Here is a 17,906-nt window from a genome sequence, read left to right as displayed (position 1 = left end):
TTCATTATAAATGTAAAATCGTATATCGACCTTATCCTTTTCTCACCTCACATTCGGAGCACCAATTTCGTTACACAACACACGTGCATTTTCTTGACTAAACCCTTCTGCACAAACGGTAGCATACTGTGTACTATAGAGGTCTGGATCAAGGAAATTAACACCTATCCACCCAAAGTACTTGTTCACTCCTGGTTCTAGCGTGATATGTGAATCTGGAGTAAAACAATCAACGCATTAATTGTTTCCGAGGTTTGAAAACAAACGTACTATTTATTACAAATAAAAATACTGAAATAATATCACATAGGAGACAAATAAAACGCACATCGCAATGTTAAATCACAAAGCTAGTAACGAAACATTAGTATCATACGATAGTTTTAACCTGACGCTCACGAATATTCCGTTGATAGCAATTGGTAAGATTATAAGTATTGATGATATTTAGAGTAAACCTATTTAGTTTAGATCGATTGCATATAAAGCCTAAGGCTTATTCTAAACGCTCTTGAGTCCGTTTCCTTGCAATTTGTATCTATGGGGAAATCTAAAGAACGCTCACAGAGGGGATCGTACCCGTGACCTCCCGTGCGCTAGGCGGACACCATATCCAATACGCCACGGTGACCTCCAATCATATTAATGATATTTGATACGGATATTTGAAGAGCTATGTATAGAACGTTCATAATAGTAGACTCGATAGCCTAATGGTTACTAACCAAGACAATATTTTGTTATTGGCTAGCTTAAGATTAAAAATTGACATTGCGCTGTATCACCACAGTGTGGTGGTAGAGACACGCCGCTGTTTATCATTATATCATACTCACATGGACGGGAGCCAACACCTTAATTCATGTCCTTGGGTTTCGTCGTTACGGACATTTTTAACACAATTTAATAAGGACCAGGTTAAATATATCGTGTAATTATGTAATGCATTATATTTTTACTATTACATTGTTTTAAGACTTGTAACTGTAAGATTTAAATGTGTGCACTATATGGACCATATGATATGATATTATGACATGCTTTTAAAGATTAACAATTGACATCGTTACCATCATATAAACCTCAGATTTATGTGATAACAAAATAATGTGAACATTGTATAATAAAATAATGTGTGTATACTTACTGCATTCAATCTGTAAAGGATATGCTGCGTTACAAGTTGTACTCATCCACGGATCAGACTCGCACTCAGTTATAGACTTTTCGAAGCCGGTACAACGCAAATTTACTATAGTGAAATTTGTAGATGTCTTATTGCTGTACTGTAAGCTCACTCGGTTTCCATATCTAATTAAACATGGAAAATATAAATAATAACTTCCACAAAGAGGTTAATTCAATATATCGTAAACAAATGTCATAATTCGAAATACTAATAATTATTACAGTCATTAAATAATTTTATCAAACTACAATCAGTTAATTGAATCTTTAGTTCAGTATGTATTGAAATATGTATTACGTATATCTAAATCCGGCCGATCGACAAATGACTGTTTCCACATTGTACACATTCCCTGTTGGACAAATTGACGCCTTTATACCGTTGTAGAAAACCTCAACCCATCCTTTGCTCTCAGAAGGTCCATCGCGAAGCTTAACCTGCACCACTGTTGTTTGTGCCAATGTAGATTATTAATATAAAAAGCTACACTTACATCTTTTAAATACATCTATGTGTAAACTCTCAAATTATAAATTAAGCTCAGAATTTAAGAAGCATAACATAAAAAAGTCATTCGTAAGAATACAACAAAAACATACGGCTAAAAATATAAGATATTGTATTAATATAATATTTTCGTTGAGTGTAAATATTTTCTTTAAACCCTTTCAATCACAGTCGTGGATACCGCACATCCTCACTCACCGCAGTCAATGTTTACACCTTGAGCGCCTGCACAATTGTATGGGACCTCGGTGTATCCTCTACACTGTGAAATGTCAACTTCGTCGCCTCGACATTGCAAGTGGCCGTTGAAAGAAGTCGCGTTCCCGACAACGGGCAAATATGTGGCATTTCTTGTGAAAAGATACTAACGCACGTCCATTTAAGTGTATACTTTCAAAAGCAACTCGCTATATCTACATGTTTATGTAAGCTTGTTCAAAGGTAATAATTATTAAACTATTATTAAACAATGAACGTACATCTAAACTTAATTAATTTTTGTGTTGACCGCTTTTAAAATTAAACATCTGTCATTAATAATAAGAAACGGAAAAACAGGCATTGACATACCGGACATGTTTATGCCCCAACATACGACAGACCACGTATGCATCATCCTGTGTAAAGCCCTCGGAACATGTGGGGTACCAGGTTTGCTGTAACTTCACTTTTAATACACCATGGATATACGGTTCGCCATCTGTCAACTGGATTGCTGTTTCTGCATTACATTTAAAACTCATATCAATTGTTTTCCACACATGAAGTTAGCGTGTGGCTATGATATTGATAAGTAAAAACATCATTTTGAATGAAAAATAATCAAATTTTTACGAAAAATCTACTTTAATAAAAAAAAGAATTTCACTATCAAATATATATAAGGAAATTGCCCTTAACTCCGTAAAGATTGCAGTCTTGGATGTGGTCAGATCGATGACGAGTAAACTCTGCGAGTTGTGTATCGTGTTATTTCTTAAATTCTACCCACATTTGCACAATAAAATTACAAGATATATACATTTACAGAAGGGACATTCATTTCTGCGTTGCATAAGACTGACTTCATGGAAATCGTTGCACAATTGATGAAGTTATGGCTGCTCAAAGCAATGCACCCACTATTCGTGTCATTTTGAGTTGAATACTTTGTTAACTATATATTTAATAGTGATTTTTTTCAGAGACGTTGCTTTTTGGTTATAAATTGATTATTTTTCATTCAAAAATGATGTTTTTACTAATTCATATCATAGACACACGCTAACCACCTGTGGTTGTTCACGATCGGTAAAATGTACTTACCATATATAAAATATGCGCTCAATGTCTCGTCGAACATTATTACAGTAAACGAAAATATGCATAATAATGCGAGGTCGAGAATAATGTTACTAAAATATGACATCTAGAAAAGTAAACCAAATTAACATACGGCAGTTTATTCCTAATTCCATTTGATAAACTTTTGAAGCCACTATGCTCTCAGTACACTCAGCAATGTCACTTTCGTTTCCATGACATCTCAATTGACTAACGACTTTGTATGCATAGTCAAATTTGTTTCGAAGAAAGTCGTTAACTGGTTCTTGATTAATAACTCTGAAATTACAGGTAAGTTTATTAAATCACAGTAACCATGGAATGTGCACCAGTAATTCGTATGCTAAGTACATTTATATATAAAAAGTAAATAAAATGACCTATTACCGTGTATAGTTGTAACCCAGTAATCTACACACCGTCAAAATTGTGGTATTGTCTGCAAACCCTTGAATTTGAGTTGAACTGATGCCAGTTCTCACCGTCAGCGAGCCCATGTATTTTGTTCTTCCATTAACAAGAGATATATCCGTGGCTAAAACATATACACATTCGTCTCATGAGATTGTAATCGATTCCAGAAGAACAGTTTGCGTGTAAACACATAATTGCATATATTTTTTAAATACAAAACACAAGTTTCTTCTAAAACATTTTGAACAAATGCATTTTTGTAGAAAAACATAAACATCTATTTGAAAAAAAAACAACACTTTATATTATATAGTTATAAGAATATAACAATATGCATTTATTTAATTAAACTCCGTATCTAATTGAGGTTATATTCATGAATATTTAAATTCTCAAATTGAATACATATTAAAGTGTGTCAATATCAGAAAATTAAGCTCACTCCTAATAGCAATACTTCTCCGTACCGGTAATGTGTATTTGTTTTGTACATGATAGACACAGGTACAGATATCCATACATTTAAGAAAAAGTACTAAACGTTTTATCTAATAAAACGACTACATACGGCAGGTCACTGCGAGGATGTGCGAACAAGGTGTAATGGACACATTCCTGCACCTAGCTATGTCCACTTCTGACCCAGAGCAAGTCAATGATAAAGAATGCTGGGTGTGTGAAGTGACAATGGTGACATTCGTTAAACTAAAATGATAAAGGAAATATTTTGTTAACAATCATTACCTATGGGGAATTTACGGACTATGCGTGTTTCTGTGAAAGAGATCTAGATCTAGACCATTTAGTTTCATGTGTTTAAATTTATTGAAACCTCTTATTTAAGCACTTTATTTGAAAACACGCTAACTATTATAATTATTTATATACATTTAACATTATGGCTAACTTTAAATGCCCTTTTTATGTGCAAGCGAGGTTGTGTCTGCTTACGACTACAGACGATTAATCTGAACATATTTTAGAATAGTGTTTATGTATAAGGTAATTGCTGTTTACATTCAATATATTTCTTATTCTTATATGATTACCTGTTACTGAATCCTAACATTAGACACACTACACGTGCATTGTTTATGTTTTGTTCCGCTGTGCCGTTATCGAAACAAACATTTATCCAAGACGAATTATTGTATATTTCAACGGTTCCAGTATAAATATTCTTTTTATTATTAAGTCTTACAGGAGTGTCTGAAATGATACAATTAATTGATACGTTTATAAAGCAAATACTAGGAAACGTAAGGTTCTTATTGCACAATATATTACAATAATCTGTAAACATTTGAATAATGAATATATTTAATGAATGTTAAATGAACGCATATGAAAAAACGATGGACATAACGCACTTCAGCAAACGAAAAAGGAAGAATGATGCAGTATCCATGTTGTTGTCACAGTGTTACATTTTTGAAAACCAAACCGTTGAAGTAACTTACTGCATCGAACGAAAGCTAGATTTCCGCTTTTGCATTGTGTTTGATTCCAATTGGAAGCTCTACACTGCTGAAAGTCCTTTTCATCGCCAGAACATTGAATATCGTTCACCAAGTTATAAGAGATAAAAGCTGGACGAAAGTGTTCTTGATCTACCAGGACGTGACTTCTGTATGGAAGACAGGCAACGTAACTTAACTCATTATGTAATTGGCATGTGAGTTTTAAAGTGTATAAATAAATCAAAGAAAGCAAACAATGCACATGAACATAGGCAATATAAAATGGTTAAACGTATATTTTTTCAACGTATTAGATTCCGATCGAATGAAGTAATGGCTATTTTACCTGGAAAAATTGTACCCCAGCATATTGCAAAATACCATTTGCATTTCTGCAGTAAAGTTGTCGGTACACACGCTGCTAGTAACGCTTTTCCTTGTTATTTGAACAAAACCCATGTAATCGGTCAAACCGCCAATAAGTTGTATTGGAGATACTACGAAACAGTCAGAAAATACCACTGTATATTTGTTTAGTTTACACGATTTAAGACTGATGTATTAAATTATTTTTGATAAGTTTTTCTTTTCACAACCACTAAAAACTTTAATTTTCGGTAGACTGTATGTGAACATACTTACAACAATCAATTTCAGCAATATATGATGATGAACAGTAATAACTTCCCCAATCCGACGAAGGACACAGTGATATGTCGCTCTCATTTCCTCGACATGATAAATCATGAAACAGGCTCGTTCCAGTATACGAATTGCTCAGGTATCTGGCGTCGCTGGAATGGACGGTTACATTGAACAATTACAACATACCCAAAATGCACTATTAAAAATATGCGTCTTCACAAATAAAAAAAAAAAGAACACCGTAAGACCATAATAAAATTACCTTGAGAAGTTATATCCGAGTAGTTGACATAGCAGTTCAAGGTTAGCTTGCGATGAATAATCGCGACAATATGACCTCCAAGTGCCTTCGTAGAATATATCCACTCTACCGGAATATTGTGTGGTACCTCCAAATAACCTCAAAGGTGTATCTATTACAGAAACATATTCTTTAATTTTAACCAGAGGCTACCATGCATTCACACATAATCTAAAATCTAAGTAAATCGGAACGTTCTGTAAAAACATTATATTAATATGATTTTATTTTTGGTTTTCTAAGAAAACATTTACTTAAAAATTGAAGTTGTGAACTTTTGATAATTTACACCACACACCTCGGACTCGACAGTCGACCGTCGCAACGTTTCCTGTACCACAGTGCGTTGCATTCCACGGTGATGAAGTACATTCGGAAAGATCGGATTCATCGCCTTTGCAAGAAACTGTAGCAACAATGTGATCATATGCCCCGCGTCCGAAAGGAGAATTCAGAAAAACAGAAGCGTTCCTGTGGACAAAACAACATGACAAAAAAAACTTAATTTGTGTACATACATGTATGTCATGGCATATTGCATGTCATTTTAATATTCACAGCAAAATCGGTATTAAATCACGCTCATATTTACCAAAGTCTTATCCCGGCCTTTCTGCATACAACATCTGCTTCCGGAATGTTAAAACCGTCTGCGCAAATAGTTCCCCATTTTCCCCGATGAAGGACTTCGACTCTTCCAGAGCGTGCACTGCTTCCGTTCACGAGGCGCACGCTGCTGTCTGTATAATGATTACATTTACCGCTAGACACATATGCTGACTTCTTCAGAACTGATTTACAAACAAGAACGTGTAAAGGGACACTGGTGCCGCAAACGTTGATGCCACACACTATTTGATGCCACACACTATTTGTTAATTTATACAGATGGAGATAAATGTATTTTAACAGCTTCATCTCAGTAGAATTTTCATTTTTGCGTTACACATGGCCCAAGTAAACCAAGGGATATGAAGTATATCCCTTGGTTTACTTGGGCCATGTGTAACGCATTGATATGTACAGTAACACATTCTAATGAAGAGGCTGTTTACACTTTTTTGAGCAACGTGCTACAAACAAGAGGGCCATGATGGCCCTTTAACGCTCCACTGCTGAAAAAAAGGCTGAAACAAATATTCTCGGCATGTGCAAATACTTAAATATAGGCCCTATTTAAGCACATGTACACTTTTGTGACCCCCTGGGCTGGGTCAAATTTAACCCCAGGGGCATAATTTGAGCAAACGTTGTAGAAGACTACTATATCTCACTACATACACAATGTATGTAAAATGCCCTAGGTCCTAGAGTTAAGGACAAGAATATTTTAAAAGTTTTCACAAAATAAGCAAGATAAAAGCATCTATAATGTTCAATTTTGTGACCCGCGGGTCAGGGACAAATTTAACCCAAAGGGCATAATTTGAACAAACTTGGTAGAAGACTATAAGAGGTTACAGCATACCAAATTTGGTAGTCATAGTCCGAATTGTTTTCGACAAGAAGATTTTTTAAAGATTTCACAAAATAGGCGCTTTATAAGCGTTTATTCAATTTTGTGACCCCCCGGGGCAGGGTCAAAGTTGACCCCAGAGGCATTATATATACAAATTCGGTAGAGGTTTATTAGATGTCACTACATACCAAATTTGGTAGCCCTAGGTCCAATGGTTATGGACAAGAGAATTTTTAAAGTTTTCACAAAATAGGCTCCATATAAGCGTATGTTCAGTTTTGTGACCCCCCCGGGCAGGGTCAAATTTCACCCAAGTGGCATAATTTGAACAAACTTGGTAGAGAACTATAAGATGTCACTTCATACCAAATTTGGTAGCCCTATGCCTTATGGTTAAGGACAAGAATATTTTTTAAGTTTTAACAAAATAGGCACTATATAAGCATATAATCAATTTTGTGGCGCCCAGGGCAAGGGCAATTTGACCCCTGGGGCATAATTTGAAAAAACTAAGTAGAGGACTATACAATGTCACTACATACCAAATTGTGTAGCCCTAGGCCTAATGGTTATGGACAAGAATTTTGTTTTAGTTTTCACAAAATAGGCATTATATAAGCATATGTTCAATTTTGTGACCCCCGGGGCAGGGTCAAATTTGACCCCAGGGATAAAATTTGAACAAATTTGGTAGAGGACTATTAGATGTCACTACATACCAAATTTGATAGCCCTAAGCCAGATGGTTATGGGCAAGAATATTTTTGAACTTTTCACAAAATATGCCTTATATAAGCATATGTTCAATTTTGTGACCCCCCGGGGCAGGGTCAAAGTTGACCCCAGGGGCATAATTTGAACAAACTAAGAAGAGAACTATTACATGTCACTATATACCAAATTTGGTAGCCCTATGCCATACGGTTATGGACAAGAAGATTTAAGTTTTCCCACAATAGGCCTTATATAAGCATATGTTCAATTTTGTGACCCTCGTGGCCGGGTCAAACTTGACCCCAGGGGTACAATTTGAACAAACTTGGTAGAGGACTATAAGATGTCACAACATACCAAATTTGGTAGCACTAGGCCCAATGGTTATGGACAAGAGAATTTTTAAAGTTTTCACAACATAAGCCCTTTATAAGCATATATTCAAATTTGTGACCCCCGGGCAGTTTCAAATTTGACCCCGCATAATTTGAACAAACTAAAAAGAGAACTATTACATGTCACTACATACCAAATTTGGTAGCCCTATGCCATACAGTTATGGACAAGAGATTTTTAAAGTTTTCACAAAATAGGCCTTATATAAGCATATGTTCAAATTTGTGACCCTCGGGGCAAGGTCAAACTTGACCCCAGGGGCATAATTTGAACAAACTTGGTAGAGGACTATAAGATGTCACAACATACCAAATTTGGTAGCCCTAGGCCCAATGGATATGGACAAAAATATTTTTTAAGTTTTCATAAGCACTTTATAAGCATATGTTCAATTTTGTGACCCCCGGGTCAGTTTCAAATTTGACCCCAGGGGCAAAATTTGAACAAACTAAGAAGAGAACTATTACATGTCACTACATACCAAATTTGGTAGCCCTATGCCATACGGTTATGGAACACAATTTTTTTTAAAGTTTTCACAAAAAAGGTCTTATATAAGCATATGTTCAATTTTGTGACCCACAGGGCAGGATCAAACTTGACCCCAGGGGCATAATTTGAACAAACTTGGTAGAGGACTATAAGATGCCACTACATACCAAATTTGGTAGCCCTAGGCCCAATGGTTATGGACGAGAGATTTGTACAATTTTCGCAAAATAGACCCTATATAAGCATATGTTTAATTTTGTGACCCCGGGGCAGAGTCAAATTTGACCCCAGGGGCATAATTTGAACAAATTTGGTAGAGGACTATTAGCTGTCTTTACATACCAAATTTGATAGCCCTAGGCCCAATGGTTATGGAGAAGAAGATTTTTAAATTTTTTACAAAATAGGCCTTATATAAGCACATTTTCAATTTTATGACCCCTGGGGCAGGGTCAAATTTGACCCAAGGGGCACAATTTGAACACATTTAAAAGAGGTTCACCTTAGGAACATTCCTGAGAAATTTCATCCGAATTGGACCAGTAGTAAAGGAGAATAAGATGTTTAAAGAAAAAGTTAACGCACGGACGCACGCACGCACGCACGCACGCACGGACGCACGCACGCACGCACGACGGACACAGGACCATGACATAAGCCCCGCTGGCCTCTGGTCAGTGGAGCTAAAAACGACAGTAAGAAGAAAAAGGGCAAATATTGAAGTATTGCACAAAACAGCATGTTTATATTAAAACATTGGATTGTAGAAATATCGGCTCTAATACAGCAATTAAAGTACTTGTACATTTTGACCATATAATGTCTAGTGTGTATGAGCTTATATGGTTTTGATGACATCGGTCTAGGTAAGCCCACTGCTATGTTCTTTAAATACAGTATCACGACAGGGTTTTAATGGTATAAACTCACTGCAGGCGATTGTTTCCGGCGTGCAATATGACATTACATTCCAATTTTCAGATCTGCAGTCGGAAATGTCACTTTCTGTTCCTCTGCATTCTAACGAACCTATTCCTTTTTGTGAGCCATACGTACTAGGCACGATTTGGTACCCGCTATGAAACATGACAACATTATGTATGTAACATACTGTTGCGAGATGTATACAACTGGACATTTATCATGAATATTTGACATAATTTCACGAAACCTCCAAAATATTTCATAACAATATCCACACGAAAGCAATTATGCAAACTGCACTTAAATCTCCAAATGAAGTGGACTATGTCGCGTTATTGCTTCGAACCGCAAAGGACGTAAAAAGAGACAATATTCAAAATTTTTAGCGAACAGGTTTTTTTTACAGGTTTAGATACCAGATAGGTTTAATCCAACACAATAAATATATCAAAACAGATCAGAATATCTTATGTATCGAGATGCGTAGTCTCAGAGTAGTTAAGGCATCTACGTAATTTTTGTAGAGAATGAACTGTACGTATTTTTATCCTATTACCAGATGAAAATCGATAGTATAACAACGATCGTATAAACTTTACCTTTATACTATCGCTTTTTTTAGACCATGGTTTTCCGATCTCTATCTTAAGAACACTATATGTTTCAATGTGACGTCATAGCAAATGATGACGTTGAAGTAAACAAACACTTCGGAGTCAACTTGGAAAACCAGCGCTGTTTCTTTGAATTTTAAAGTATATTTACTCTTTTTGAACGATAAACGACCACAAAATAATAGGATAAATAGAATATTATGTGAGTTTTGGATAAAGATCAAGTTTATCATGCGAGGCCCGAACCATGTTAGCGCTCGGCAAGCCTCGCGCTACATCGGTTCTAAGACTCGCATGATAAACTTGATCTTTATCCCAAACTCACATAATATTCTCTATATATTACATTATAAGAGTTTCATCTGCCAATATTATGGCACAAATCGGTTTTGAAGAGAATTTTTTTTGGGGTACGTTTCAATTCATGCATAAAATAAATATTTTGGCCATACGAATAATTGTAATGTTTTCATTTTCGAGAAAGTTTTGTTTTCATACAAAATTTGTGAAAAATAAATGGTTGGCGAACGCAAAAGTATGTGACTAGGTTTACATTAAAAACGACTTTATTATTTACTCCTCAATTAACAAAGATAACATTATATCCAGAATGAAATACTTAGATTCTAAATTGATCCTGGGTAAATAACAATTCCTGCAAAATTCGTGCTAACGCTTTGTGTTTGTATTAACGAATCGCGTGACTGTCAAACATCACGAAAACTTACACAATTTCATATCGGGGACTCTTATTCTACTTTAATTTCATTGGATTTTCATTTACCGCACGATTATAAGATATTTATTAAGGAAAACACAACTTTACAATGAAATATACGAAATTGTGTAAACTATTAGAAGAATTCGTAATAACTATAAGTGAAAAAATACAAGCCTTTGGTTGAACCCCAATTGCCTGCAAATAAGATCAATCTCTCTTCTGTCCATCTCACTGTGCCGACAGACTCTTATCCATGATCCGTTATACAAGACTTCTACACGCCCAGATTTAATGGATGTCCCATTATACAGACGTAGTGTGGAATTTGGAGCTGTGAAGACAATGTACAATGGAAACGAATATGTAGGTTTTTATATTACATATAGCGGCATAAATCTTTTATTGCATGGTCAGAATTGATAAAAAGCGAACTATCTAGCGCGAATAGATTTTTATCCGCGACTAACATGCATGTACGAGTATAATTATGCATCGCATGTTTTTGAAATAATTTGTGACTCATTTGAGCTTAAGGCAGAACCAAAGCTGCGGAATGCTAACACTTAAGAAGATTAAGTCTGTTTTAAGAGCCATTTATGATATGGCTTGGTTCAAGAGTATACACACGACCACAAACACTAAACGGTGGTGTTGTATTACTTCGCCGCTTCGCTTTTTATATATGTGTATACCGGAACGTGTTATGCCATTTATTTGTTTATGGGATAAAATTTAGAATGAAAAATATATTTCAAGTAAGCACCACAATTGATTGCAGCGTGTCTACTGTTTGGACAGACGTCTTGATTCCATTTGTGTTGTGGCGCACATCCTGATATGTCCGTTTCTGTGCCGTTACATCCCAGACCGCTTAGTAGGGAAAACACGCCACCGAGTTTGTATTGGTCAACAGCATCGTGAATAGTCGGTGTCCTTGAATCAGGACACATTTCATGAAATATCATTTTATACATCTTAAATGTATAAGTGGACACAAAGCAAATGAAGTCAATACCACGTAAACCTCTTGTTAAATCAGGAAATTAATTTTGCTATGTCGTTGTTCAAAAGCGAAATGTACTAGCATTTTTTAATGAGTTGAATATTTTGGAATGTATCAACATTATGTTGTTTGCACTGAACTATACATGGTTTGGATCGGTATTAAATAGTAATAGAAAAAAAAGACAGTTATTTATTATGAACAGACGGTGTTTCCTTTATGATTTTGTCCAAACATCTTACCAAACCAGTATCAGCGAAATATTGTACGAAGGGCGAAAGAAAAGAACATGTTCTCACAAAATGTATTCGAGTATACTCAAAAGTCTAAAGTTTAAATGTACAGATGATACAGTTAACGGATAAGATGACATGAACAAGTCCTTTTAGATAGTGGTATCACACTGTCTGAGCATTTTACTGAAGAGAATACATTGAGATAAAACAAAAGAGCTTAAGTGAAGTATAAGAGCCGTTCACGAAACAATCAGATAAAATAGTTGTTGATAAGTAGCTCTTAACGACCAATGCGTATAAGAATTTCACTTCATCGCCATTGAATTGTATTATTTTAAACGTTTCACAGATACTTACGTTGTTGGGAATCCCAGCATCTTGCACAGTACAACCGCGTCTCCAATCTTAAGGGTAGCAAAGCACAACCCCTTCCATTGACTTGGATAAGACAACAATATGAATTAGGATTTATCTCGTCAACAATCTTTAAGAGTTTATGTTTAAATAGCCTATTTTGAATTCGAGGATGGTTAAAAGTTTATATAGGTGATACCGAAAACGAAAACCATTCAAAAATTATGTTCAGTACGATTCACAATCTTTCAAAAGCAATTCAATGTCAGATTATCGTCAACTTTAAAGAACGACATTCAAATTTCAATATCGATGTACAACCATATGCAGAACAAAATCCCGTCATCGAATCATCGACTGTTTTAAAAGACATGCAAACTAAGCTTTACATGAATGAAAAATATCTTTACAAATATGAAAAATCTAAAATAAAAAACGAGTGTCAAATTAGTTGAAATTTGGGTATAGCCTTTGTTGGTTAAAAAATATGAATTATACAACTATTATACACATATTAAATGTTTTTTGCATGCGATTGTATTCTTTTGTGTTTATCACTGAAAATTGTTATAACGTCATTTGTTTTAGTCTTAGTGTATATGTTTTATTTGATATTCATAGTATTTAAAAAAAAATCTTAACTATACAATTGAACATTAAATCAGTTACATAAATATCGCGTTTAAACGAACATTGCACCTATTATCCTGATAAAACAAATACGTTTCACTTATTTCTCAATGAAGTTTTTTGTTTGCATTAGCTTTATTCTGCGTTTATTATAAAATACCATCAACCGTGAGTTTAACCATATCATTATTATTTATTTACATGTTTACAATGCGCGCCTTTTAAGACCTAATGCTTACTTAATCAAATTATTAGAAATACTTTTTACCCATTGGATGACGTAAGTGTCTCATATATTTCCACTCTGCCATTAAACATTGTCGTGCCATTCAGAATTCTCAAGGGGGTGTTGGAATCTATTAACATAAACACAATAAATCTGCATTACGATTAATATAATCTTATATACTCGAATGAATAATGCATTCAAACGGCTAAACATGCAAAAAATACATTTTACCGTTGATTTTTACAATCGTTTGAAAACCACGACCATACTTGTGCGAAGAAAATGCTTATGACAATATTTGTTTTATTTAATGAAAAGGTGAGTTGGATACAAATTAAGACCTACAGCAATTGATGCCGACTGCAGTGCAAGGTAAGCTGACATTGGTGTGCTTGCAATTGGCGATGTCCGTTTCGTTTCCAGAGCAAGCATATCCATGGTTAATCATTGGCGCACCATTTCCGTGAAAACGTCCATCCGTGTATATAGAGATGTTACTTTAATAGACAGCATTAACGTAATATTTATTTATGGCGTGTTAAAATGCGAATTGTAGTAATGCTGAAATAATATGATAATGTTAAGTAAATGTACTTTTACGTTTTAAATATCATAATAGTTTCTGTTGTTACATAGGAAACATTTAAGTTAACAACATTAACGTCTACATATGAAATAGCTTACCTTCTTTCAAATCCAAGCATGTTGCATACGATCTGCGCCGTCTTGTTATCAAAGTGGTTAGAACAAACCGTTTTCCACTCCGATTTTTGACGTAACTCAAGGCGACCAGAATATTCGGTTGGGCCATCTATTAATCGGAGTTCCGTGTCTGCTCAAGGTACAAAAAACCCTCAATTTATTAAACCATAATGATTTAAGGTTTTTGTTCATTAAAATGTGATATCAATTCATACACATAAAAAACAATAATTCAATTGCGTGATTGCGATAAAGATGGTTTTAAATAGAAACAAAGCAATGGATTATACATAAAATACTGTATATACATTTATAAACGCCATTAAACGTTTGAACAACCGGTTTATTTCAGATTGACATACTGCATTCGACAGCTGCATCCTCGCTGTGATGACAGGTATTGCTTGTACCCCAGGGTCGCGATTTACAATCGGATATGTCGACTTCCTCACCTTGACAATACATGTCATCGACAACTATTTTTCCTTGTCCTTCGCCGTAGTAAGCCCCCGTCAAGGATTTAGCATTACTGAAGTCACAATGCACAAATGTATATGCTTGCATTATGAGGATTGTCATCGTGAAAAAAAAGTGAAACCAACGAATATCTCTAGGCAATACATTAAACAGTGTCATTTAATATTAGTGTGATAAACATATAACTATGTTTCATTCTTCTAACCTAGTACCGAATCCGAGCATGCGGCAAATCACTTTGGCTTCCATGTCGTCGAAGTTGTCATCACACACTGTTCCCCATGCGTCATTGTGAAAAACTTCCACGCGACCGGATTGCTGGCTGGTACCATTCACAATTCGAATTGGGGTTGCTAAACAGAGGGACCATAAATAATGCAGTTTTCCTGCGTGTATATGCGTTTTACTGACAGATTAATCTATAAGTGGGCATAAACCCATATTTGTTCTTGTAATCTTACAAAACCGTTATGTTTTGATTTTTTATATTTGTGTTTTCGTTCTATTAGAAGCTAAGATAAAATATTCGGATCGATAATTCGTTCGTGAGAATGATCAAAGCATAGCTCAAAAGTAGATAGAAAAAGAACGTAAATCGAAACACATGTCAGCAAATGAAGTCAACTCACTACAATTTACTGCTGCAACAGTTGAAGCAGAGCACGTGGCTAGTCGTTTGCGACACATGGAAATATCGATTTCGTTTCCGGTGCAATTATACGCTGTTGAACTAATTGACGACAAATCAGCTGTCGACCTTGCAGACATCACATAGGATCCACTAAATCAGTAAATACATAGACGTATAGTTTGAATCCAAAAATACCACTGATATAGTTAAAGCGAAACGCAACACATCTAATATACTGATTTACGACGGAAGTTTAGATGCAAATATAGTTATGGTAATATAATTATAGTGAGACAACATTGTATCTATTTTTCTACAGATAGCATTTTATAATAATATTTGCCAACTTACTTTGCACTGTATCCCAACATTCGGCAAATAACCTTTGCTTCTGATTGTGTAAAATTATCAGCGCACAGGGGTTGCCAAATGCCGGTAATGTTCACTTCAACTTGCCCGTCATGCGGCGTGGATCCGTGCTCAATGCGCATGTGCGTCCCTGCAAGGTAATTCAAAGTGTATACTATTTTTTCTTAATAGAAGACAATCAAACAGACATGTAGCGAAATTCAATATTTTAAAGAATTCGTATTATTTAACAAGATTTGAAAAATAACATCATTTGGGCTGATGTGTTTTTATTTCTTAAGTGAGTCATTCTCCACTTGACGATGTCATGAATTGTGTAAGTTGTTAAGGCCTATTTCTAAGTAACATTCAAACGTTCTTGACTATTAATTTAATTCTGGTATAAATAACAGAGTGGGTTACAATATTATTATTTTTTATGAATGATTAACGATTAATGATTATGAATGAATATAATCAAAACAAAAAATCCTATAAGTAACACATTGCCTAAATGAATTAAACTGACGGAACGATATACATACATGACGCCATTTGAAAAAAAAGTCATTTTACCCTCAAAACGTATTTCCGAGTTGTCAGTCAGACAGTATGTTGAATATGAATACTATTGTAATGCTAAGACATGTGCACGATCAAACACTCGTAGTGAGTGTAAACACGGCCGATACATTCAAATCATTTTGTACTTCACACTTATTATATATCAATATAAATAAAAGTCAAACATATTACGGCAATCGACGCCAATATCTTCTGAGTTCGAGCAGTCAGTAGCTTCCCAGGCCTCGTGTGAACAGTCCGCAATGTCAGTTTCATTACCAAGACAACTTAAACTGTCCAGAAGTATGTTCCCATTTCCAGGCCCATACACGGATGGTTGAATATATTTTGCTGTTCTATGATTAAAATGTAAATACATTTTTAAATTTTGTAAATTGGAAAGCATTGTTTACTTATTATTAAAAAGCATGCATTAATGAACATTGTATTAAAAAACCAAATTGCGACCATTTTGTTTTATGGGAAGTTTAAATATGTGCCATTTAATTTTACTTTCAAGTTATAAAGTTATATAAATTAAATAAAATAATTTTATCACGTAGTAATTTCGCCCGTCAATACATATTTGAATGAAACTTATGCTTTATTCTTTAATTTAATTTAATTTGTTGTATTACTCTGTGTCCGTGAATCCGAGCATCCTGCATACGACCTTGGCGCTATTGACTGTGAAATCATCATCACAGACTGTTCCCCATTTTCCATTGTACTTTACCTCTAAGCGACCGGAGTACGGCGTCTTGTCGCCCACAAGGCGGATATCAGTGGCCGACACTTTAATAGTATTGATCAGCTCAGCAAAGACATGAATAAATTATATTTGTATTATGAATATTTGCCCACATTGTAATGTATGCAATAAACGAACTAAAGGCTGTTTACATAAATGTTGAAACAGTAATTAATATAACATTCTCCGTAGTTGATATTAATTAGCTGCTGAACGGAAATGTATAATATATAATCGTACCTGCGTAACACTGCAACAAACCTAGTACGGTAAACACAGTTGGCTTGACAAGCATCTTTGCGCTATTCCATTTTAATCATGAACAATGTTGGCAACACTGCCTCTTATCCTAATTTTATATCGGACGATATGAAAACACTCGTCCAATAGGATTTGAGCATTCCACGATGGACTGATAACACAAGACACATTTTTATTAAACGCCGAACCACATCTTTGCTATGATTTTGAAATGCGGATATCAGCATGTTGTGTGAAGTAAAGTTTGCGATTTGTTTCCGTGTAAATATTATCGTTGTAATGTTTTTAAAGATGTAAATATAAAGATTTGTTGCTGAATGATTATTGACCCTAGTGGTTTTGTGATCATCTCTAGTATGTTGTGGGGTTCGACAGCATATCAACCAGTTTTAAACAAGCCGAATCTTTTGCAGCGTCCGTTCCTAGGCAGTACACACCATTTTATCGGTTATTCTGTTTGGTGTTATTATGCATATGTTCATCTCTTTTGTAAATACAAGTCTAGCGAATAGTAAAACATTGTTTTTTCTCCTGATGAAAATGTCTCTTGAGTGTCATGTT

General features: G+C 34.9%; 1 protein-coding gene across 2 annotated transcripts in view; it reads right to left on the bottom strand.

The window, feature by feature from the left end:
• The window catches only part of LOC127865956 (uncharacterized), a 35,952-nt gene extending 18,490 nt beyond the window's left edge, over positions 1 to 17,462 (bottom strand). For both annotated transcript variants that reach the window (XM_052406112.1, XM_052406113.1), the window contains exons 1-29: positions 17,325 to 17,462; positions 16,972 to 17,128; positions 16,526 to 16,689; positions 15,773 to 15,920; positions 15,420 to 15,571; positions 14,996 to 15,143; positions 14,676 to 14,842; positions 14,296 to 14,443; positions 13,957 to 14,108; positions 13,651 to 13,738; positions 12,756 to 12,836; positions 11,923 to 12,092; positions 11,334 to 11,490; positions 9,831 to 9,976; positions 6,432 to 6,579; positions 6,138 to 6,310; positions 5,801 to 5,951; positions 5,536 to 5,687; positions 5,240 to 5,390; positions 4,894 to 5,060; positions 4,483 to 4,642; positions 4,002 to 4,138; positions 3,407 to 3,554; positions 3,132 to 3,298; positions 2,267 to 2,417; positions 1,895 to 2,046; positions 1,487 to 1,634; positions 1,148 to 1,311; positions 47 to 215 (exon numbers count right to left, since the gene is read on the bottom strand). In XM_052406112.1, coding sequence (XP_052262072.1) covers positions 47 to 215; positions 1,148 to 1,311; positions 1,487 to 1,634; positions 1,895 to 2,046; positions 2,267 to 2,417; positions 3,132 to 3,298; positions 3,407 to 3,554; positions 4,002 to 4,138; positions 4,483 to 4,642; positions 4,894 to 5,060; positions 5,240 to 5,390; positions 5,536 to 5,687; positions 5,801 to 5,951; positions 6,138 to 6,310; positions 6,432 to 6,579; positions 9,831 to 9,976; positions 11,334 to 11,490; positions 11,923 to 12,092; positions 12,756 to 12,836; positions 13,651 to 13,738; positions 13,957 to 14,108; positions 14,296 to 14,443; positions 14,676 to 14,842; positions 14,996 to 15,143; positions 15,420 to 15,571; positions 15,773 to 15,920; positions 16,526 to 16,689; positions 16,972 to 17,128; positions 17,325 to 17,379 — 4,271 coding nt within the window. In that variant the 5' untranslated portion in view covers positions 17,380 to 17,462. The remainder of the gene's footprint in view (positions 1 to 46; positions 216 to 1,147; positions 1,312 to 1,486; positions 1,635 to 1,894; positions 2,047 to 2,266; positions 2,418 to 3,131; positions 3,299 to 3,406; positions 3,555 to 4,001; positions 4,139 to 4,482; positions 4,643 to 4,893; positions 5,061 to 5,239; positions 5,391 to 5,535; positions 5,688 to 5,800; positions 5,952 to 6,137; positions 6,311 to 6,431; positions 6,580 to 9,830; positions 9,977 to 11,333; positions 11,491 to 11,922; positions 12,093 to 12,755; positions 12,837 to 13,650; positions 13,739 to 13,956; positions 14,109 to 14,295; positions 14,444 to 14,675; positions 14,843 to 14,995; positions 15,144 to 15,419; positions 15,572 to 15,772; positions 15,921 to 16,525; positions 16,690 to 16,971; positions 17,129 to 17,324) is intronic.
• Positions 17,463 to 17,906: the final 444 nt, after the last annotated feature.

Source organism: Dreissena polymorpha, chromosome 2 (genome assembly GCF_020536995.1).
Source record: "Dreissena polymorpha isolate Duluth1 chromosome 2, UMN_Dpol_1.0, whole genome shotgun sequence".
In the NCBI taxonomy this organism is placed as follows: domain Eukaryota; kingdom Metazoa; phylum Mollusca; class Bivalvia; order Myida; family Dreissenidae; genus Dreissena; species Dreissena polymorpha.
This window is presented reverse-complemented; position numbering and strand designations above follow the sequence as displayed.